General features: G+C 47.8%; 1 protein-coding gene across 1 annotated transcript in view; it reads left to right on the forward strand.

The window, feature by feature from the left end:
- Window positions 1–15,961: 15,961 nt before the first annotated feature.
- LOC148517758 (DENN domain-containing protein 5B-like) overlaps window positions 15,962–24,767 on the forward strand; it is a gene marked incomplete at its 3' end in the record, with an annotated part of 85,623 nt that continues 76,817 nt past the window's right edge. Inside the window, exon 1 of the mRNA XM_088478328.1 lies at window positions 15,962–16,248. Coding sequence (XP_088334454.1) covers window positions 16,125–16,248 — 124 coding nt within the window. The remainder of the gene's footprint in view (window positions 16,249–24,767) is intronic.

Consider the following 24,767-nt stretch of genomic DNA (forward strand, 5'->3'; position numbering starts at 1 on the left):
ACGCTTCAGGGAACGTCAGGCTGAAAAAAACAAAACTGACCGGCAAAGGTCATTTACCCCCTCCATATCTACCCGTCCCATTCCTTCCCCTACTGAAGAGGAGCCTATGCAGGTGAATCAGACACACCTCTCTAAAGAAGAACGTCAGAGAAGAATGCAAAAGAACCTCTGTCTGTCTGTACTGCGGAGAGTCCGGTCACCTGCTGATCTCCTGCCCCCGTAAACCGGGAAATGCCATATCCTAACTGACCCTGGAGACATCAAGTTAGGAGTTATGAACCCGTTTCCAAAGATTAAAGATTTCACGATTACCCTAGCCTTGGATCTTAAACCCAAACCTGTCTTTGCTACTGCTCTACTTGACTCAGGAGCAGCCGGAAATTTCATAACGTCTAGTTTCATAGATAAATTTCAGATTCCTTGTTTGCCTCTCAACCATGCCATCTCTCTGACCTCTATAGACGGACGCCCTCTAACTAACGGGATAGTCACCAAAGAGACTCAACCAGTATTGGTCCGAATTGGGGCACTTCATTCTGAGTCCCTAAAATTCCTGGTTATATCAGAGGCCTCTCAAGAAATTGTTCTTGGTCTACCCTGGTTACGTCAACATAATCCCAGGATTGATTGGAGTTCTATGCAGATTCTGTCATGGGGTATGGACTGTCAGAAATCCTGTCTTCCAAAAATTCGACCTGTGAGAAAGACAGTTCCATTAGTTTCTTCTGCGATTCCCAAGGAATATCAGATGTTCGCCGACGTTTTCTCTGAACAACAAGCAAATATCTTACCCCCTCATAGGGAATGGGACTGTCCAATTGAATTGATACCTGATAAGATACCACCTCGCGGTCGTACCTATCCGCTGTCCTTGCCTGAGACTCAAGCCATGACCGAATACATCCGGGACAACCTGGCAAAGGGGTTCATTCGCCCCTCTACTTCACCTGCCGGAGCTGGGTTTTTCTTCGTTGGCAAGAAGGACGGTGGTCTAAGACCATGTATCGATTATCGAGGCCTTAATGACATTACCGTAAAGAATCGATACCCTCTTCCCCTGATTACTGAGTTGTTTGATAGGGTCAAGGGCTAAGAAGGGCTTACAACCTCATTCGTATCCGAGCTGGCGATGAATGGAAGACCGCTTTTAATACCAGAGATGGACATTTCGAGTATTTAGTAATGCCTTTTGGATTGTGTAACGCCCCTGCTGTCTTTCAAAGTTTCGTTAATGAGATTTTCCGGGATCTGTTATACGTTTCTGTTGTTGTCTATCTGGATGACATACTGATTTTTTCACCCTCTGTGGCTAAACATCAAGAACATGTTAAAGAAGTTTTGACCCGTTTGAGAGAAAACCACCTTTACTGCAAACTGGAGAAATGCGTCTTTGGAGTGCCCAGTGTACCTTTTCTCGGCTATGTAATATCTGGCTCCAGTTTAGAAATGGACCCCAAGAAGGTACAGGCAATTCTGGATTGGACCCGACCTCAGACACTGAAGGCCATCCAGAGATTGTTGGGCTTCGCAAATTATTATAGACACTTCATTAAGGGATTTTCTACACTGCTGGCTCCCATTACAGCCTTGACCCGCAAAGGTGCTAATCCTGCCCAATGGTCACCTGAGGCAGAGTCTGCCTTTCATCTTCTAAAACAGGCCTTTATCTCAACACCAGTTCTTCGACAACCCGATCTGGACAGGCCTTTTTTGTTGGAGGTAGACGCATCATCTGAAGCTGTGGGAGCAGTCTTGTCTCAACGTTATGAGGACAACCGAGTCCATCCGTGTGGGTTCTTTTCTAAAAAATTCTCTCCTGCCGAAAGGAACTACGCCATAGGTGAGCAAGAACTACTAGCTGTAAAGTTGGCATTGAAGGAATGGAGATATTTGCTAGAAAGCACCAAGTTTCCATTTACTGTATTTACGGACCATAGAAATCTCCTATTTCTCAAAAACCTCCAATGTGTGAGTCCTCGTTTGGCCCACTGGGCAATATTCTTTGCCAGGTTTCAGTTCACCCTGACCTTCCGGTCTGGAGCACTTAATCAGAAGGCTGATGCCCTATCGAGATCTCTCCTCTGTGATGATCAATCTGAAAATCAAAGCAATACCCCATGTCTTGGAATCAAGAGTTTTCGCCGCATTACAACTTCAGCCTCCTTCGGGAAAATCATTTGTGGCCCCGGAATTAAGGAAGCAGCTTCTCACTTGGGCACATTCCTCTCGCTTCGCAGGGCACTCGGAAGACCTCGGAGTTCCTGAGAAGACACTATTGGTGGCCTTCTATGAAGGCAGATGTAATGGAGTTTATCTCTTCCTGCTCCTCCTGTGCCCAGCATAAATCATCACGACAAGCTCCAGCTGTGGAATTGCTTCCATTACCTACCCCATCACGTCCATGGACGCATCTCTCCATGGATTTCGTCACAGACCTGCCAGTCTCTCAAGGTTTCAACACTATCTGGGTTGTAATAGACCGATTTTCTAAGATGGTCCACTATATACCGTTGAAGAAGTTACCTTCTGCCCCTGACCTGGCACAGTTGTTTGTCCAACACATATTTCGTCTACATGGCCTTCCTGCTGAAATTGTCTCTGACCGTGGTGTGCAGTTTACTGCAAAATTCTGGAGGGCTTTGTGTTCTGTTCTTCAAGTGAAGTTAAACTTTTCCACGGCCTACCATCCGCAAAGCAACGGCTCCACCGAGAGAGTTAATCAAGATCTAGAGACTTTCTTAAGAATTTTTATGTCATCTTCCCAGGACAATTGGGCTGCCTTGCTGCCGTGGGCTGAGTTTGCACATAATGCTTCCTACCACTCGTCAACTAACCAAACGCCATTTCAGGTTGTATATGGCCTTCATCCTCGTGTTCCCTAATTCCGAAGCCTGCCTGTTTTCGATGTTCCGGCCGTGGAGGACACGGTGCGGAATTTTGCTGCCATCTGGACTCAAGTACAGTCTGATTTGTTGAAGGCATCCTCTCGCTATAAGACCCAGGCCGATAAGAAGCGGAGAATAGTCCCACGCATGCAAGTAGGAAACCAGGTCTGGTTGTCTACTCGGAACCTTCGTCTAAGAGTTCCGTCTATGAAATTCGCACCCCGCTTCATCGGTCCCTTCACCATAACAGAAGTCATTAATCCAGTGGCCTACCGTTTACAGTTACCCCCATACCTAAAAATTCCCAATTCCTTCCATGTTTCCTTATTAAAGCCCCTAGTCCTGAATAAGTTCCATACTGCTCTACCTGTTTCTCCTCGAGTCCAGACGGAGAGAGGAGTTGAGTTTGAAGTCGCCCAGATCTTGGACTCTCGTCTGCGCAGAGGTCATCTTCAGTATTTGTTGGACTGGAAAGGTTACGGTCCAGAGGAATGTTGCAGGACCGATGCTCGTGATGTCCACGCTCCCACGCTCATCAGGAGATTCCATTCTGCCCATCCGGAGAAGCCTGGTGAGTGTCCTGAGGCCACCCCAAAAGGGGGGGGTACTGTCACGGCCAGGGTATTTCAGCATGGCGCTAGGCGGGTGTTACCTGTGAGGTCGTTGTGGCGCGGGCTGTCTGGTGGCGGAGCTGGTGTCTGGCGGGGGGCTTTGGCTGCGCGCGTTGTTGTGCGGCCCTGTTGTCACTCTGCGCTGGTGAGGCCTGGCGGTGTCTCCCTTCCATTTGGCATGGGCGCCGCCATCTTGCCTTCTGGCCATGTGATGCGGCTGGCCAATCCTGGTGAGTCACATGTTCCCTCCGGCCAGTAACAGCACGGCATGGGGTATTTAGGAAGGGTCAGTGCCTTCCTTCTTTGCCAGTGCAACGTGTATCTCAGCCTAGCTGAGAGGGAGTTCTCTGTGCTTTCCTGTTCCTGTGAATTCGCTGTCTGCCAGTCAGCTCCTAGCTCCCACTGGACTACCCCGCTTCCTCCATCACCCTTGCCCATACCTGAGTGCCTGAGCCTGCTGACATCCTGCGCTTCAGTTCACTACTTGTATACCTGGCTTGTTTATTTTCAGCTCACTACAAACCTGGCTTGATTATTTTCAGTTTCACTACCTGCACACCTGGACAGCTTTAATTGTATCTACTTGGATATTAACCCTTTTACTCCCACCACAGAACTCTTGTGCACATTATATATTCCTGGACTTTTATTTACTGCCATTATCTGTCTACTCAAGCACTTATTAAAAATTCTAGTTTTATTTTTAAATCTGCTTCTGTGATCACTCCTGCTACCACCCCGGGTCCACAAACAACCCAGAACATCACACACCACCTGTAAAGAGGCCGCCTGAGCAATGAGAGGGCGTACCCGTGAGAGCTACCTATGTAGCCGTGGCGACTCGACACCAGCAGTGGGCGCACTGAGAAAGTCAATAACTCACTCTGGAATCCCCCAGTTGTAGACCTGTCCCGTCAGGCTGAAGAGTTATCCTGAGGTTCAGAAGCAGGGTTGGCTGGAAGTCCAGGTCTGCTCGGTACTGGATATGGCGGCCCTTGTAGAGGCCGACAGCCTAAGAAGAAACAGGTCTTTAGGCTGACTCTGAGGACCGAAAGACGTAACAGATTTAGTCTGAGGCCCTGTAGTGGGAGTAGCTGAAGGCGGTAAACGTGTCGTTAGTAAAACTACCAATGTTACTACAATCTTGTCAAGGTCAGGACCAAACAAGATCTTCCCTCTAGATGGCATCTGCACCTCTGCATTCCCAGAGCTCAGCCATAGGGTAGTACAGTGGATACAGTCGCAGCCGGAACTCTGAAAGTTAGGAGATTGGTATCCAACCACATACGACAACTGCATACATAATGTGAGCGACCAAAGACATTTGAACCCCAGACGTGATGGCGTGGAAAAAATGTCACAAATGCATCAGCCCAGTATGCAATAGTAGCAACCAACCATGCTATAGCCATGGTGGGATGGGTAACAGCCCCTGAAAGCGAGTATACTGATTTCAGGCAGAGTTACCACCTACGGATCCGTAGAATCCGACCACGCAGGAATATAAGGCGTAGTAACGTCTGTAATCAGACGAGCTACATGCCGATCCCCCCCAGTAGGGGCTCGTGATGACCCTCAGGGAATTTGGGACCGGAGGCCAAATCGCTGTTGTGATACTTCGTATCCAGCGACAGCCAGAGTCCCGCCATGCGATCCACCCGCTAGTCAGAAACAGGGAACCCGAAGGCCCGTTAGACTGAGGGAGTAAGATACAGGTGCAGGATCAACATTCTCTCTAACCAGAATGGACCTGACTACCAGCCCCAAAGCATGGATAATAAAACCTGAAATAGGTTTCCCCCCGTGTAAGAGGGAAAGAACCCAAAACAGCATCCAGTCCACGGCAGAGCCAACTGGGAAGTAACCACAGGGCGTATACCACGCCATTTTGCGTTTCGTAGAAAAACGACATCCACCCAGGGTGGCTGTTGTGGTAATCCCTGCAACGGAAATGACAGACTATTGTGGCACCAGGGGGAATTCATGTACTGTGAAAACCTGTAAGGAGCGATAGACTGTGTCACAGGGATAGAGTGCAAGAAACTGCGAGATACCCTGAGATGAAAAGGGCAGTATGGTGAAGTAACCCCAATTGAGTTACAACAAAGGGGCCCGCCCGGCGATCTGCAATTGAGAGGATCCCAAGAAACAAACCCGGCCAAGGGGGTCGTGAAAGGGGCCGGCACCAGATGACACCACATACAGAACCCTTTATGAGTCAAATCCTCCGCACTAACACCTGCAGCATATGACTTGCAGGATAGTAAAAATGGGTGCAGTATAACGCTCTTTCTCCTTGTCAGACCTATCTGACTAACCATCTTGGCGGAAATATCAAGCAGCGCTATACTGGTCCTGACTGATGCTAAAATTAGCTGCAGGGACCCATTTTCTGCGTATGCAACACACAGTTCCACCTAAAATATGCACGCAACAGTATGTGACAAACCTCACAAATATTAACGAGTATATACATGTGAGGTCTCAGAACCACCCTATGTACAGCTGTATTAGGGCAGATTGTAAAGAAAAGGGATAGATATACACTGACAGGTGAGAATAAAGAACAGACAGTCAGCACTAGCATAAGTCACATACCATGCAGAAATATATATATATTATATACATAAACATGTCATACAATATACTGCACTATGGCCCTCATTCAGAGCCGTACGCTCTGAGCAGAGCGCACGCTCTGAATGAGGGCCGCCCCCAATGAAAATGAAGTGTCCTCCTGGACGCTCGTATAGCTGTGGGTCACCACCCACAGCCTATACGAGCGTGCATTTTGATGGCCGCGATGGTCGTGACCATCGAAACTGCGAGCCGGAGCCTGCGGTTGAGGTTTTCAACCGCAAGCTCGGAGTGATTTTGGCTCTATCAGAGCCAAAATCACTCCCACTGACATCACTAGTGATGTCAGTGGGCCGGCTTCTGACGGGAGGCATTCCCGTGGGAACGCCCCCGTCAGGGAGGCACGCCCCCGGCACGCCCACCAAAGGGGGCGTGCTGTCAATCAACATCGACAGCACGCCCCCTTTGATCAGACACAACGAGCGAAGGACTTTCCTTCGCTCGTCGCATCTGCACGACGGAGCTCCCTCCGTCGTGCGCATGCTCAGTGCATAACATCGACCCACTTGCGAGCGGACAGCCGCTCGCGAGTGGGTCTGAATCAGGCCCTATGTCACTGCATTCAACTGCCCAGATTCAGTGTCTGGGAAGGCTACAGCGCTGTGTACACTGACCTGATGGTGAGGTACACAGGGGGACTGGACCAACTGCCATCTCCGGAGATCTCTGCTGCACCACAGAGAAAATGGCCGCTGGAGACCTCAGAAGAAGCGTGGCCCGTGGAGGAATGCAGCTCAGCGACGCCAGACTATGGATACTGAAAGGCTCGCTGAGCTGAGGGGAGGAGCCGCTGTAACAGGGAAGGCTTGCTCCCCTGGCCGGCTATTAACCCCCGGGACGCCGGCTCCCAGCGCCGATCGCTAAGTCCCTGGTGGTCTAGTGGACACACGGGGTATGGGAGGGCCCGCCGCCACTGCCGGCGCCTCCGGTCTGTCCCCAGAGACCGGAGGCACAGGACTGCATTTCAAATCCGCGACCTTACCTGCTCCCCGTGGATCCGGCAGCAGTCCCGGGCGCCCGCAGAGTCCGGCTAGTACAGACTCTGGGGTCCCGCTGAGATCCCCAGATCTGTACTGGCGTCTCAGCGCCGGCGGGGTGACGGAGCGGCAGCTTAGACGTCCTATGGACAGTCCGACGCTGCCGCTCTGAAGAGTCCAAAGTAAAAATAAAAACTTTGTCCTTAGAAAAAAATAAAGCTTAGGGGCTGCTAATCAGCCCCCACTGCACTAAACGGTGACCCGACTCCGGCCGGGCACCAACTTAAACTGAGGTGCCTCTGGCTGGGGGGCGGGGTTATAGGGAGAGTGGACCCAGTGCATCCTGGGAGCTGAAAGCTTTAACTGCGTGGTGCCCGGATTTGGTTCCCCAACCTATACCCCAAGGTCAACCCTGTGGACCCCCTATGGACCCTGAAGTAGAAATTGACTCTTTGGATAAACTTAATGTAATTGTCAATAAAAGCCTTTGACACTTATGAAATGCTTGTAATTTTACTTCAGTATACCATAGTAACATCTGACAAAAAGGTCTAAAAACACTGAAGCAGCAAACTTTGTGAAAACGAATACTCGTGTCATTCTCAAAACTTATGGCCACGGCTGTACTATTATTTTCTTCTGGTGAAAAACTTGTGCCTATATTACTGCTCTCCTCGCATATGCTGCCCTTGCAGAGCTGGATTCTTCTAGAGATGAGTCTGACTCAGCTCACTATGCAAAATCCTACACATTTTACACCTGTGTGTTTTGGCATAAAATATGTCCATTTCCACATCAGGCCCATAATGCTAGGACTTATAGTTCCATAAAAGCTGGAGAATTTGCCAACTATATTGGTCCAATGAACTCTATATGGACGAAATACACCAGTGTGAAGACATGTGCGTATCGACTCGAGTAGCATTAATTACGGAGTTATGTACTGGAAAAAAAATAATTCTCATATGCCCATTGAAGTCACTGAAATACGCGTGTGTCAATTGGATTATAGACATCTCTGAAAGAATGAATCAAAGCCTCAAAAGATCTCTTTATGTCTCATCGCTGTTCTGCAGATATTAGGGGGCATTTATCAAAACGTGCGCACAGGTTATTATCCACACAGATACTGTAATCCTTCTGCAACCAATCAGAATTTTACATTCTTTGACTTTAGAAAAATGACAACAAATCCTTAATTTGGTTGTTATGGGTTACTCCCGTTATAGTAACCTGTGCACTAGTTTTCTAACAGTAATTATAGCACAGTCCCAGTTTTTTGCAGGAAAGGTCTCTATTTTTTTCCAATATTGAACAATCGTTCAAACAAATCAAAATTGTTTCACTGGTCATATTTTTTTGAAGAGTATGTAAAAGGCAAACACAAGTATGATATTAAAAAAGTGAAGGAAACTTGTAGTTTTCCAAGACACGAGGAGACGCTATCGCTCAAGATTAGTGATAACATGCACTCACTTTTTAAAAAATGTTGCCAACTTTGGAACTGTCCCTCACTGAGTTCAAGGTGATATAAGGCGATATCTATAGCTAGCAGCGGATTTAAAAATAAAAGTACTGCGCATGCGTCCAAATTGCACTGCTCAAGTGGTATATACCAGGGACTGCACCTCACACACTATCACTGTGGTATATACCTCTGACTGCACTGGGACCTCACTATCACTGTGGTATATACCAATGACTGCACTGTGACCTCACACACTATCACTGTGGTGTAAACCAATGACTGCACTGTGACCTCACACACTATCACTGTGGTATATACCTCTGACTGCACTGTGACCTCACACACTATCACTGTGGTATATACCAATGACTGCACTGTGACCTCACACACTATCACTGTGGTGTAAACCAGTGACTGCACCTCACACACTATCACTGTGGTATATACCAATGACTGCACTGTGACCTCACACACTATCACTGTGGTGTAAACCAGTGACTGCACCTCACACACTATCACTGTGGTGTATACCAGTGACTGCACCTCACACACTATCACAGTGGTATAGACCAGTGACTGCACCTCACACACTATCACTGTGGTATATACCAATGACTGCACTGTGACCTCACACACTATCACTGTGGTGTAAACCAATGACTGCACCTCACACACTATCACTGTGGTGTATACCAGTGACTGCACCTCACACACTATCACAGTGGTATAGACCAGTGACTGCACCTCACACACTATCACTGTGGTATAGACCAGTGACTGCACCTCGCACACTATCACTGTGGTATAGACCAGTGACTCCACCTCGCACACTATCACTGTGGTATAGACCAGTGACTGCACCTCGCACACTATCACTGTGGTATATACCAATGACTGCACTGTGAGCTCACACACTATCACTGTGGTATATACCAATGACTGCACTGTGACCTCACACACTATCACTGTGGTGTAAACCAATGACTGCACCTCACACACTATCACTGCGGTGTATACCAGTGACTGCACCTCACACACTATCACAGTGGTATAGACCAGTGACTGCACCTCACACACTATCACAGTGGTATAGACCAGTGACTGCACCTCACACACTATTACCGTGGTATAGACCAGTGACGGCACCTCACACTATCACTGTGGTATAGACCAGTGACTGCACCTCGCACACTATCACTGTGGTATATACCAATGACTGCACTGTGACCTCACACACTATCACTGTGGTATATACCAATGACTGCACTGTGACCTCACACACTATCACTGTGGTGTAAACCAATGACTGCACCTCACACACTATCACTGTGGTGTATACCAGTGACTGCACCTCACACACTATCACAGTGGTATAGACCAGTGACTGCACCTCACACACTATCACCGTGGTATAGACCAGTGACTGCACCTCGCACACTATCACCGTGGTATAGACCAGTGACGGCACCTCGCACACTATCACTGTGGTATAGACCAGTGACTGCACCTCGCACACTATCACCGTGGTATAGACCAGTGACTGCACCTCACACTATCACTGTGGTATAGACCAGTGACTGCACCTCGCACACTATCACTGTGGTATAGACCAGTGACTGCACCTCGCACTATCACCGTGGTATATACCAGTGACTGCACCTCACACTATCACTGTGGTATAGACCAGTGACTGCACCTCGCACACTATCACTGTGGTATAGACCAATGACTGCACTGTGACCTCACACACTATCACTGTGGTATATACCAATGACTGCACTGTGACCTCACACACTATCACTGTGGTATATACCAATGACTGCACTGTGACCTCACACACTATCACTGTGGTGTAAACCAATGAATGCACCTCACACACTATCACTGTGGTGTATACCAGTGACTGCACCTCACACACTATCACCGTGTAATAGACCAGTGAATGCACCTCACACACTATCACCGTGGTATAGACCAGTGACTGCACCTCGCACACTATCACCGTGGTATAGACCAGTGATGGCACCTCGCACACTATCACCGTGGTATAGACCAGTGACTGCACCTCACACTATCACTGTGGTATATACCAGTGACTGCACCTCGCACACTATCACTGTGGTATAGACCAGTGACTGCACCTCGCACACTATCACCGTGGTATATACCAGTGACTGCACCTCACACTATCACTGTGGTATAGACCAGTGACTGCACCTCGCACTATCACCGTGGTATAGACCAGTGACGGCACCTCGCACACTATCACCGTGGTATAGACCAGTGACTGCACCTCGCACACTATCACTGTGGTATATACCAATGACTGCACTGTGACCTCACACACTATCACTGTGGTATATACCAATGACTGCACTGTGACCTCACACACTATCACTGTGGTGCAAACCAATGACTGCACCTCACACACTATCACTGTGGTGTATACCAGTGACTCCACCTCAAACACTATCACAGTGGTATAGACCAGTGACGGCACCTCAGACTATCACTGTGGTATAGACCAGTGACTGCACCTCGCACACTATCACTGTGGTATAGACCAGTGACTGCACCTCACACTATCACCGTGGTATAGACCAGTGACGGCACCTCGCACACTATCACCGTGGTATAGACCAGTGACTGCACCTCACACACTATCACTGTGGTGTATACCAGTGACTGCACCTCACACACTATCACTGTGGTATATACCAGTGACTGCACCTCACACACTATCACTGTGGTATAGACCAGTGACGGCACCTCGCACACTATCACTGTGGTATATACCAGTGACTGCACCTCACACTATCACTGTGGTATAGACCAGTGACGGCACCTCGCACACTATCACCGTGGTATAGACCAGTGACTGCACCTCACACACTATCACTGTGGTACAGACCAGTGACTGCACCTCACACACTATCACTGTGGTATAGACCAGTATTATACACACACTATTAGGGGTATTCAATATGGAGCGAAAACTCTGTTTCTGCTATGTTCTCCCTCGGATTACGTCATTTTCGCCGCTTTTACACCGTATTCAATATGAAAACTTTTTGCCGGTGCGAAAAGTATATTGCATTCAACCCTTCGAAAAAGTATCACCAAGGAATGGGTGGCGAAAAAAAGAGCAGAATTGGGATTTTGGGGTGCAACATTTCGGAAACCACCCTGCAACCTTCAGACAGTCCCCCAAATGTAAGCTGTGTCAAAATTAAAAAAAAAAAAAACCTCAGAAGACCCCCCAAAAAAGCACTTTCATTTTGGGGGCGAAAAAAAAATTGGGGGGTACAAAGTTAAAAACTAGCGAACTACAATCTAGGGGGGTCCCCAAGTATGCCCCAGGTGTTTTTTTCATTGCAAGTGTTTGCGGCAGGTGGATTTTTTACGCTTTTTAAAACTTCACTTTAGCAACTTTTAAATGTGCTCACCCCCATTTTCAAGTACCCCAAATTTGCTGGGACTACTTATTTTCTGCAAAAAAATTTCTAAATACTATTCTTCACCACTTTCACGAATCCCCAAAATAGCAGCTATCGAGCCCGTTTAAAGACCCCGAAAACCTTCAGCAGGGCTAATCGGGGGTATCCAGTGATCCCCCATGTCAGAGCATCTTTTTGGGGGTGTTAGGGTGATTTCCCCAAAAAACAGCGAAGTTTTCGCTGATTTCACTTTCGCCGTGTGCCATTTTCGGCGATTTCAAATTGAATACGGGTATAAGCGGGGCGCACGCGATACTTTTTCGCTGGCAAGAGCTCCAATGTGCGGCAAAAACTTCAACAGGCATAGACGGCGAACTTTACGTTTCAAATTGAATACCCCTCTATCACTGTGGTATATACCTCTCTGACTGCAACTCACACACTATCAGGGGCATAGAGGGGGGGGGGGGAGCGGGTACAATTTACCCGGTTCCGGGCATGCCAGGGGGGCCCGGAGCACACCAGTAGTCGGCCGTCTAAAGTTTGTTTTTTTTCGCATTCATTTAAAATAGTTTCTTATATCTATCAACTATACCACCGCAGGGGGAAGCTTTCCAGTATGTTTATGTGCTCTCCTCCCTCCTATTTAGTAAACAGTGACCACATACACAGCCGCCGTGGAGCCTCTGATCTCGGGAGATGACATCATCATCTCGCGAGTATCTCACCCAGCAGCGGCTTTTACTTACCGGAATCCCCTCGGCACCAGCAAAGGGATCCAGAGCCGCCCGCCCTGTGTCCTTCCAAATGACACTGCTGATATGGAGGCAGAGCGGCAGCAGGAATGACCCGCTCCACCCTCACTGCAGTTCTAGGGCCAGCGGCGTACATTGCGATTTTCTGAGCAGAGTGCGGGTCTGAGGGCTCCTGGCTTCATCCCTGGGTACCTCTGATCAGACAGTAGACAGAGGAGATCCCTAGCACTATACATGCAAATGAGGTCAGTGCCATCGTTACACTAATACTGTCTGTGCTAGTTAATATACTGTGAGGACAGGTGTTTTTGTCCCATTTACAGACACCATCTCACCCCCCCCTGTGCCCAAACAGTACCCCACAGACACACCCCTTATCTGCCTCCATTCACCTCCCCACCCACCTATCTCTCCCTGCTTCCAGTTACTCTGCTTCCAGACACCCCCTTTCCTCTCTCGCTGCTTTCAGAACACCCCTCCCCCTGTGTCAGTACCACAGTTGGTAACCCCTCCTGTTACCAGACATAACCCCTCCTTGCTGCCAGACACCACCCTTCTTACTGATACCCATACTGCCATACCATCCTCCATGCTTCCAGACTCTCCTCCTATACTGCCATACCACCGTCCATGCTGTCAGACTCTCCTCCTATACTGCCATACCACCCTCCATGCTGTCACTCTCCTCCTATACTGCCATACCACCCTCCATGCTGTCACTCTCCTCCTATATCCTATACTGCCATACCACCCTCCATGCTTCCAGACTCTCCTCCTATACTGCCATACCACCCTCCATGCTATCACTCTCTTCCTATACTGCCATACCACCCTCCATGCTTCCAGACTCTCCTCCTATACTGCCATACCACCCTCCATGCTGTCAGACTCTCCTCCTATACTGCCATACCACCCACCATGCTTCCAGACTCTCCTCCTATACTGCCATACCACCCACCATGCTGTCACTCTCCTTTCCTATACTGCCATACCACCCTCCATGATCTGACTCTCCTCCTACACTGCCATACCACCCACCATGCTTACAGATTCTCCTCCTATACTGCCATACCACCCTCCATGCTGTCACTCTCCTCCTATACTGCCATACCACCCTCCATGCTTCCAGACTCTCCTCCTATACTGCCATACCACCCTCCATGCTTCCAGACTCTCCTCCTATACTGCCATACCACCCACCATGCTGTCACTCTCCTCCTATACTGCCATACCACCCTCCAGGCTTTCAGACTCTCCTCCTATACTGTCATACCACCCACCATGCTGTCACTCTCCTCCTATACTGCCATACCACCCTCCAGGCTTCCAGACTCTCCTCCTATACTGCCATACCACCCTCCATGCTGTCACTCTTCTCCTATACTGCCATAACACCCTCCATGCTTCCAGACTCTCCTCCTATACTGCCATACCACCCTCCATGCTTCCAGACTCTCCTCCTATATTGCCATACCACCCACCATGCTGTCACTCTCCTCTCCTATACTGCCATACCACCCTCCATGCTTCCAGACTCTCCTCCTATACTGCCATACCACCCTCCATGCTGTCACTCTCCTCCTATACTGCCATACCACCCTCCAGACTCTTCTCCTATACTGCCATACCACCCTCCATCCTTACAGACTCTACCCCATACTGCTATAATTGAATATTTCTTCCCCTAACTGCCAAACCCCCCACCATTCTGCCATACACCCTACCCCCCCCCTCCCCATACTGCCATACTCGGTCCGTCCCTCTCCCCCACTCTGTGGGTGAGGTAACATCATACCGTCTAATAAAGTAAGCATTCAACAAGACAACACTGAATTCTGCATGACATTACTGTTCTTTTTTTTGTAAGGGAATGCTTGCTTCCTTCATGAAAAGGAACATACAAATATTTCTGTTTAGGAAGGATTTACTGTATGTTCTATAGGGTGTCAAACCCAATATTTATAATTACTTATTGTCTCTATTTGCGGCAATAACAAATTATTATTCGCCCAAATTTACTTTTTGGTATGTGAATAGTGAAGGGATTGTATTTGCAATTCCTTCACTGCCAGTTTGGGAGCTAGTCACACATGGGCGGTCTTTTGACCATGCATGTGCGAGTAGAGAGTGCAGTCTCGTTACTTTTGGCAAAATGTAGCCTATGGGCTGTAACAGGCTCGCACCATTAGCTACTGGGGCCAAGCTCTTGTGTGAATTACATTCTGGAGCTTGGTAAATTTAGCTAAAAAGCAGCCCCCATGAAAACCTTAGGGGCTGCTTTTGCAAGCAACAACAAGAGACTGCAGCAGTTATATCTGTTGTGGTCCCTGCCTGTACACATTCGGGGGATACTTATTATTTGCGGGTATACCCCCACCATGCTGTGGCCACATCCCCTCCAGGGGGGCCCCATGTAGTTGCTGTACCGGGGCCCAAGATTTCTCTTGGCAGCCCTGCACACTATCACTGTGGTATATACCTCTCTGCGCCTCGCACACTATCACTGTGGTATATACCTCTCTGCGCCTCGCACACTATCACTGTGGTATATACCTCTCTGCGCCTCGCACACTATCACTGTGGTATATACCTCTCTGCGCCTCGCACACTATCACTGTGGTATATACCTCTCTGCGCCTCGCACACTATCACTGTGGTATATACCTCTCTGACTGCACCTCACACACTATCCCCGTGGTATATACCTCTCTGACTGCACCTCGCACACTATCCCTGTGGTATATACCTCTCTGACTGCACCTCGCACACTATCCCTGTGGTATATACCTCTCTGACTGCACCTCGCACACTATCCCCGTGGTATATACCTCTCTGACTGCACCTCGCACACTATCCCCGTGGTATATACCTCTCTGACTGCACCTCGCACACTATCCCTGTGGTATATACCTCTCTGACTGCACCTCGCACACTATCCCTGTGGTATATACCTCTCTGACTGCACCTCGCACACTATCCCTGTGGTATATACCTCTCTGACTGCACCTCACACACTATCCCTGTGGTTGCATATGATACCGTTTGTTCCTGACCGTTGTGAAATGGGAGGAGCTATTGGTGATGAAGGCATGAAGCCGTCAGTGTGGGCGTGGCTACAGCGGTGGGCGAGACAGTCGGAGTGCGCTCGCTCCCTGCGGTGGGCGGTGTTAGTGCAGCAGCGCCCCCTGGCGGGCGGAGCTTGCAGCGCGCTCCCGCACTCAGGTGACCGGTGATCCCGGAGCGGACGCCGGAGTCAGTCACTGGCCAGGGAATATGGAGAGTGAACGGGGCCGGTGCTGACAGCAGCAGTCCGGGGAATCTCATCACATAGCCAGGAGCCTGGACGCCGGGACAATGAGCGGGGGCAGCGGCTCCTCTCCAGCCTCGGGCTCGGCCGCTGCTCCTTGTCGCCTGGCACATTATTTCGTGATATGTGGGACGGACGCGGACAGCGGGCTGGAGCCTGACGAGCTGGCCGGTAAGATGGGCCGCGGCTGCGGGTGACACTGGGTAACTGGCGGCGATGGTGCTGGGATCATTGGCTGGATGTAGCCAGGGTGTCTATGTGATGTGTGCCCTGGCTGGGGGTGATGGTGTGATGTGTGCCCGGGCTGGGGGTGATGGTGTGATGTGTGCCCGGGCTGGGGGTGATGGTATGATGTGTGCCCTGGCTGGGGGTGATGGGGTGATGTGTGCCCTGGCTGGGGGTGATGGGGTGATGTGTGCCCTGGCTGGGGGTGATGTGCGCCCGTGCTGGGGGTTATGGTGTGATGTGCGCCCGTGCTGGGGGTTATGGTGTGATGTGCGTCCGGGCTGGGGGTTATGGTGTGATGTGTGCCCGGGCTGGGGGTGATGGTGTGATGTGCGTCCGGGCTGGGTGTGATGTTGTGATGTGTGCCGGGGCTGGTGGTGGTGGTGTGATGTGTGCCCGGGCTGGGGGTGATGTGCGCCCGGGCTGGGGGTGATGTGCGCCCGGGCTGGGGGTGATGGGATGATGTGCGCCTGGGCTGGGGGTGATGGGGTGATGTGCGCCCGGGCTGGGGGTGATGGGGTGACGTGTGCCCGGGCTGGGGGTGATGGGGTGACGTGTGCCCGGGCTGGGGGTGATGGGGTGACGTGTGCCCGGGCTGGGGGTGTTGTGTGCCTGGCGTCCCCGATCTGGGGTCAGAATGTTATGTGTGCCTGGTCTCTTTGGGGTGATAATGTGGTGTGTGCCTGGTGACCACAGTCTGGGGTGATGGCGTGATGTGTACCCAGTCAGCGTTTATAATGTGATGTGCATCCGTTCTGGGATGATGGTGCTCTGGGCTGCCCGTTCTGGGGTGATGGTGTGACCGGTTGCCCAGTCAGCGGTCTATAATTTATTCGATCAAAGGTGATAGTATGGTGAGTGTCCAGTCTGGGGTGATGGTGTTGTGGGATCACCCAAACTGGGGTGATGGTGTTGTGGGATGCCCAAACTGGGGTAATGGTGTGGTGCGTCCCTGGTCTTGGGTGATGGTGCTGCGGGGTGCCCAGACTGTGGTGATGGTGTGGCAGGGTACCTGCTATCGAGTGATGGTGTTGCGGGGTGCTTGATCTGAGGTGATGTTGTTGGGTGCCTTGTCTGTGGTGATTTTGTGGTAGGGTGCCCGGTATGGGGTGACCATTTGTTCGGTCAAAGGTGATGGTTTAGTGGGTGTTTGGCCTGAGGTGGTTATGATGAGGTGGTGCACCTGGTCAAAGGTAATAGTGTGGTGGGGTAACAATGGCGTAGGATGCCTGTGGTAGAGTGTTCCAGGTGTGCGGCAATAAGATGGTGGGGTTGATGGGGGGGCCTGCTCTGGAGTAATATAATATATAATAGTGATGTGGTGGAACCAGGTTAGATGTGGGGTAACTTTTTATTATTTGAATGCATTGGGTTTTGTTGCTGAAGTTAGAGAGCTGACATTTTGGAGAAGCAGGGCTCAGTGAGAGCTGATATAGTGTGGTACGCAGCTGGTATAGGTTATGATCCTGTGCCAATCAGCAAGAGATGTGTATTTTGCTGGAGTAACAAGGCCACAAGGGATGTTCTGATTTATTGATGGTGGAAACACCAGTTGGCAGAGAGGTGTATGACATCTGCTAATGTGCCAGGATGTATGGGAGCTGTGCCACTTGCTTTGGGGTACCAGGTCGGTACTGAGACGTGTGCGGCCTCTGCTGCAGAAGTTGCAGTCGTGTGTCGTCCCTTTCATCACTGCGCGATATTTTTTAATTTGTTATGTAAGCATTCTCCTTCCCTTCCAACCTATACAAATACATTCTGATCTAAGCAGCATGCAAGATGAGACTACAAGCGGAAGAATGTATTGTGATCTGAGAAATCAAAGTATCCTGAATTTCCCTGAGGGAATGCCCGTCTCATAGAAGATAAACAAAATACAGCGTATACGTTTAGGAGACGTGGCATCGGTGCATAAGTTTTACTGGGCGAAATGAGATCTCACTTTAATGTGCTACTTCAATTTTATTATAAATCATGAGAAATAATTTTACTGTACTATCTTATTTCCTGTCAGAATTTTATATAAAATGTATGTATATATATCTTTTATTATATTTTTTTCTCGCGATTGCACTAGTGGATATTATCTTGGGATCTTGTGATATTAATATCCCAACCCCCACGTCCTGCTTATGCCGGTATCTCGGCTTCCATGACAAAGCTCTGATTAAAACCTACTGCAGAGGACGTCCCTCCAAGATTCACCAAGATGACTTACCGCTGACATAAACAACAATATGTACATTGGAAAAGCAGAAACGCATACCAGGAATATGGTCTAGAACAGATAATTATGTGCTAGGCACAGGATCTTGTCTGTTTTTTTTTTTTTCCACAAATGTAATTTTTCTTTGAAGTAGTTGCCACTTTCTAGCTGAAGAAGTGGATGGACGAGTCTATTAGTGGTGGGCAGTTTCCTTTCATGTAAAGCTAAGTTTTACCTTCTGTGTATTAGCCGTGTCCTGCCGCTGTTGGCACTCCTGTGAGACTGCTGTCATGCACGTGCTAAATAGTCCAAGCAGTATTTAATGGCCATTGATACCCTGAAGAAGTGGGACTGTGAATAATGACGTCCCTTGCCACAGCAGCCCCAAGGCGTCTTTTTTTTTTTTTTTTTTTTTACACTGGGTTTCCTATGAATTCAGCAATGTCCTTTTCTGATTGTGAGCTCTTTGGGTCAGATGCCTCCTTCCCCTTTTATTTTTATTCGGGAAGTAGTTGTTCGCCTCCGTTGGCTGGCCATTTATAGTGTACCTGCAGCATACCTTTTGTAGTCTTATTTATGGGATACATATTCTAGTTTCCCCATGTTACTTGCTTTTTTCTTGTCTGTAACCTCCAGTTAAATCCGTGTAGCTGTCACTATTATAGTTGTTTTTCTGCCTGTATTGTGAGGTGTGTGATGTCTGACATCACCTTCTGTCATAATATATAGTCTGTGTACATCAGACAGAATTGTTATTATTATTCTTGCTGCACATGTTCCATCATTATCTGCTATATGGCGGTGTAAGGTAATAGAGGACCACTATGATGCTCTTTACAAAATGAAACCAGCGGAGGTGCCGATGTATTACTGTAATGTAATATTTATTACTAAATGATCTCCCCAGAGCTTCCTTGATGTAGATATATAATATACTCTCCCTCTCTCTCCTCTTCCTCCTCTTCCCTCTCAGCTCCTCTTCCTCCTCCTCCTCTTTCTCCCTCTCCCTCCCCCCCCCCCTGTTGCGTTACTTTTTTTTCTTATCTTTACTATTTTATACTTTTGAGACACCCTTTCTCTCTGTATTGGTGCCTATGTGCCTTTTTGTTATACGTTCGTGGCTGTGGATAATGCTGTTATGTTGCCATTGGGTGATTATAAGGAGCAGGGCCGTAACTAGCTAACACGGCACCCTGCAGTCAGGATTGCTGCTGCAGCACCCGCGGAGTGTCCAGATCTGGCACAGTATATGCAGACGATCAGACGTCCTGAGGACACCTAGTCAGCGTTGCACTTACCAGAGCTGCTGGCCCAGCCCCCATCTGCAGGACGTAATGATGTCATGCGCATGAAGTTGCGCACTCAGTGGGAGGGGCCAGCACAGCGCAATTGTGCCCTGTTACGGCTCTGATAAGGAGTATCTGTGTGGTCACCATTAGGTGGTGTGTGTGGTAATTATGGGAAATAAAAGTGATCGGAGACTGTAGATGTGTGTTATGCCGAAGCTCTCTGGCGGTGACATCACTGACTGATGGGAGGAGCCAGAGTTCATACCCACTGTCATTACATGCCAATGTGATGACTTTTATCTATCTGTAAGGTTACAACACTGGGGGTCCCATATCCTACTTGGTGCACTGTGTCTATAATGCTGATTTTTCGGAGGTGGGGCCACGGATGCCATGCAGTTACTACCATCGATAGTGCAAGCATTCAAACTCCCTGTGTTTTGAGCCCTTGAGAAGGGACTGTTGCCAATGGGCCTGAGCACCTTGAGCACTGTGGAGGGCTGGACTATGGGACTTGTGGGTCTTGGTGAATGGGTGGTGTGTGTGTGATTGCATTGTCCAGACACAAATTTTGTTCCAGTTCTTTAAGTCAGCAGAGAGCGTCCACGCTAATGGGCTCCAGTGCCCCTGGTTTGGGTCGCGGTGCTGGGCTCTTTGGCTGATGCTCCAGACATTAACTAGACTCTGCTAGTGCGTACAAGTACTGGGTTGTCCATCTTCACGCACAGCTGAGTAGGTTATTCTGGGTAATGTGTTTTAAAGGTTTGTCCCGTACATAGTCTGTACATCCACAACTTCCTCATCTTAGTTGCAATAAACAATTTATTCTTTATTTATTGCACAAAGCACGGTTACTGTGGTGAGAGATTTTGCAAGGTGTAAATGTGTTTACTGGTGGTATTATTATCCACATGTTGCAGTGGGTGATATTTATACCTATGTGCTGGAGTGCTTACATAGGGCACTCAGGATCTCCTCTTATGCCATGAGGAATACCAATCAATGGGTGAGTCCTTACTGGGCAATATATAAAATATTTGAATGCAGCCATGGGAACAGTCTCTCAGAATTTTGTGACCCTAGATTTTGCAGCATCCCAGGGCTCGTACCTAGAAATAATACACAGGTTGCCTGGTTTTGGTATAATATGAATGGACGTTTATCACAGGGAAATTACCATTATAGAAGCTGCGGGTCAGAACTGTTTTTGATCTTTAAATGTTGGGCTATTTATCATGGAAAATTGGTTCTTTTAACAGAGAACTAGACAGACGTTTGAGCGTAACTACAAATGGCCAAGCTGGTGTTGTCCATAGAAAACAAGCGTCTCACATTCATTACAAGTGCAAATAAATCCACTAAATATATGTACACGTCTACAGTTCTATGTAAATGTAGTCTGGTAATCGGAGACGTGTAAATGGAAACTATCATTCACGTACGTCTTCTCTAAAATGACTTGACGGCAAATTTGATCATTTATTGGATCCGGTTGGCCGTTCCACTGATCTTACAGGCGCCATCGACACTGGCTAATACAATAAAGGTTGGGAACATAGGCCGCAGACGTGAGGTCTGTGGAATTCCATCCCTTTGCAGACGCGATGAGTAATGCTAATCTCCATGTTTATTAGCAGACACAGAGAAGACATCTATATAGGTCAGGCAGATTAAGTAAATTGCAATTTCGGTCTTGGCTTTTTAGCGTAGCTGATGATTTAATATTAAAACAGAAACCGTCTGTATTCTTCTAATATTTAACAGATTGAGGGGTCTATTTACAAAGCATTGGAAGGAGGTAAAGTGAACGAGAACCAACCAAACAGCTCTTAAGTGGCAATTATTCAAACACAGCCTGTACCATGAGAGTTAGGATCTGAATGGCTGGTACTTTATCTCCGTTCACTTTTATCTCCATCTAAGGCTTAGTAAATAGACTCCTGAATTTAAAGCGTCAATCACATGAAACAAAAAAAACCCCAAATATCTGTAGTATTAGCAAATCGCCGCGCCAGGCTATAAGATGCAGCTTGGACATTCCCATTTTCCCTTGGGTTGTTTCTTTATGCTGCTATTCATAGATTATAAGTATGCACAAAACCCGTCACACTTGACTGACTAAATGTTGTCAGTCGTAAGTCACCTGTTCAAATCAAAAGGCTTTAAACATATAGGGTCTATGTACTAAGCCATGGATGGAAACCAATCAGCTCCTGTCACTTTACAGGCGGTGTTTGAAAAATGGCCGCTAGGAGCTGATTAATTGGTACTCTTATCTCTATCCAAGGCTTAGTACATAGACCCCACATCCTGTAAAGTGCTTATGGTTAAGCATAAAGTTCCAGCATGGTTGTGTTATGTAACTTAATGGCAGGTTTGTTTATGGCGTTAATAAGTATATCAAACCCCTTTTATAACGTTCATCCCCCTATTGTTTTCCCTATGCTTTGCGTTATTATATATTTGACCTAACTTATGATTGGTGAGCCCAACATGTGGAGTATATAGAATATCTCTCTGGCCATTACAGAAGGAGCCATATAGAAATGATAACACAAGTCCTGGACCTGCGAATTCTAGGTACTTCCTGGTTATTGTGTGTGACTGGGTATAGATTTTGTACCATGGTCCACAGGTCCAAGCGAAGCACCTTTGTACCTTAATGACAGTCCGGTGCCGTCAGCAAAATAAACACTGCAGGCTGTTTAGTGTTTTATGCCTCTCGCTGTATATTTATGGATTTATGTCTGTCTGGAATAAAATCACACAAATAGAATTCAAAAACCATCCTAGTGCCACAATAATTTGCAGCATTGTCTATGTAACTAGACTCCTACCATGTTCACGGAGTGACTACACATTTCTTCTTGTATGGGCTTAAGCTGGCCACACACTAGACCAACTTACATCCAACCAGCCAACTTGTTGATTGGTTGGAATGAAAATCTGGTAAGGAATGAAAGCAAATGACAATCAGCAATTTGCTCCCAAACGCCATAAAATGAACAAAAACTGTTGTTTGAAGAAATTATTTAGATCAAACATTTAACAAATTTGTCTGACGACCATTTTCATCTGTTTTCTGGCATTTAGGAGCAAATTGCTGATCATCATTTACTCCCATACGTTACCAGATTTTCATTCCAACCAATCAACAAGTTGGCTGGTTGGATGTAAGTCGGTCTAATGTGTGGCCAGCTTAAGAACAGAGGTTCCCAAACGCAGTCCTCAAAGCTCCCCAGCAGTTCAGATTTTAGAGATAACCATGGTTGAGCACAGGTGACTTAATTAATACCTCAGTCAATTTGATTTATCCACCTGTGCTTAATCATGGATATCTCTAAAACCTGAACTGTTGGGGAGCCTTGAGGACCGCATTTGGGAACCTCTGGCTTAAGGTGCGTACACACACAACGATGTAAGCAATGAACCATTTACTTTCAGTTTTTCCTTTGAAAAAGTGAACGAAAATCGTTTTACAAAGTAGTTGGCTTTACTTTACATAATAAACGATTTTCTGTGTGTTCCAGGAAAAATGTTGCAACTTCTATTGAAAATTGATCAATTGGACAGTCTGACTGAACTACAATCGACAAACGTGAACGAGCATGAACACTAATCGTTTATCGTTTTACACTGAACGATTTTTTGAATGATAACAACGTCATTATAGTTAAATCGTTCAAAAAATCGTACGCACCTTTTATGGTGCATACACACGGTCAGATGTGTCAGATGAACGATTTAACCAACAATTTGAACTATGAACGATTTTTGACTGCATTAAAAGGAATGGAATCGTCCAAATCTGACTGCAAACACATCAGATGTCAGATATCGTTATCTGACCATCGGGAACGCGCATCGTTCATCGTTCAAACATGTCAGATATGTCAGATTTTCCTTCAGATATGAATGATTGAACGATTTTTAAAATAGTTATCGTTCAGATCTGAAGAAAAATCTGACCGTGTGTACGCACCATTAGAATATTTTTTTAGTGCATTAAATTAAAAGCAAGCCACAAATAGGAACATCACCTGTAAAACCCAGTTATTTATTAAGCAGAAGAGGCTGCACAATGGTGTAGTGGTTAGCATTACTTTCTCACTGTTCCGAGATCATGGGTTCAATTCCCGGGCTTTGCCTATATGTGTGGAGTTTGCATGTTCTCCCCGTGCTTGCGTGGGTTTCCTCCCACATTCCAAAACATACTGGTAGGCTACTTGGCTTCGGAAAGTTAACCCTAATATGTGTGTGCTTGTATGTTAAGGAATTTAAACTGTAAGCGCCAATGGAACAGGGACGGATGAATGACATACAGCCCCCTCCCCGACTTCTTCTATTTATGTATGTTTGTCACATTTAATTGTTTCAGATATTCAAACAAAATTGAATATCAGGTAACACGACATTAGATGCAGATTTTAATAGATTTTTTTTCTTTCAATAAAATTCAATCCAACACCTATATCACCTATGTGAAAACTGAATCCCCTCCCCTGCCCCTAAGCTGGCTGTGCCACCTGTAGCAGCAACAACTGCAGCCAAACACTCCCAGTAACTGGGAGGGGATGTAGTTAAAATGCCGGCAGACGGGACACCGGCCGTCGATATACCGAAGCCGGAATCCCGACTGTTGGCATAATGACGACGACGCTATCCCGAATGACATCAAGATACCGGCATCGGCTTCGCAAATGTCCGGACGGAGGTAAGTAGCGCACTGTCCCCGGGGATGGGGGGGGGGTTTAGGTTTAGGCACCCCCGGGGAAGTTTAGGGTTAGGCTGCTGGGAGGGGAGGTTAGGGTTAGGCACCACTGGGGGGAGGTTAGGGTTAGGCACTAGGGGGAGGCTCGGCACCACTAAGGGAAGGATAGGGTTAGGGGGGGAGAGGGTTAGGCTTTGCGGGGTTCCGGCGTTAGGCTTTGTACTTATTGAGCCACCGGTATTTCATACCCATCCCACTG

The sequence above is a fragment of the Taudactylus pleione genome, unplaced genomic scaffold (genome assembly GCF_031769625.1).
Source record: "Taudactylus pleione unplaced genomic scaffold, aTauple2 ptg000212l, whole genome shotgun sequence".
NCBI lineage: Eukaryota > Metazoa > Chordata > Amphibia > Anura > Myobatrachidae > Taudactylus > Taudactylus pleione.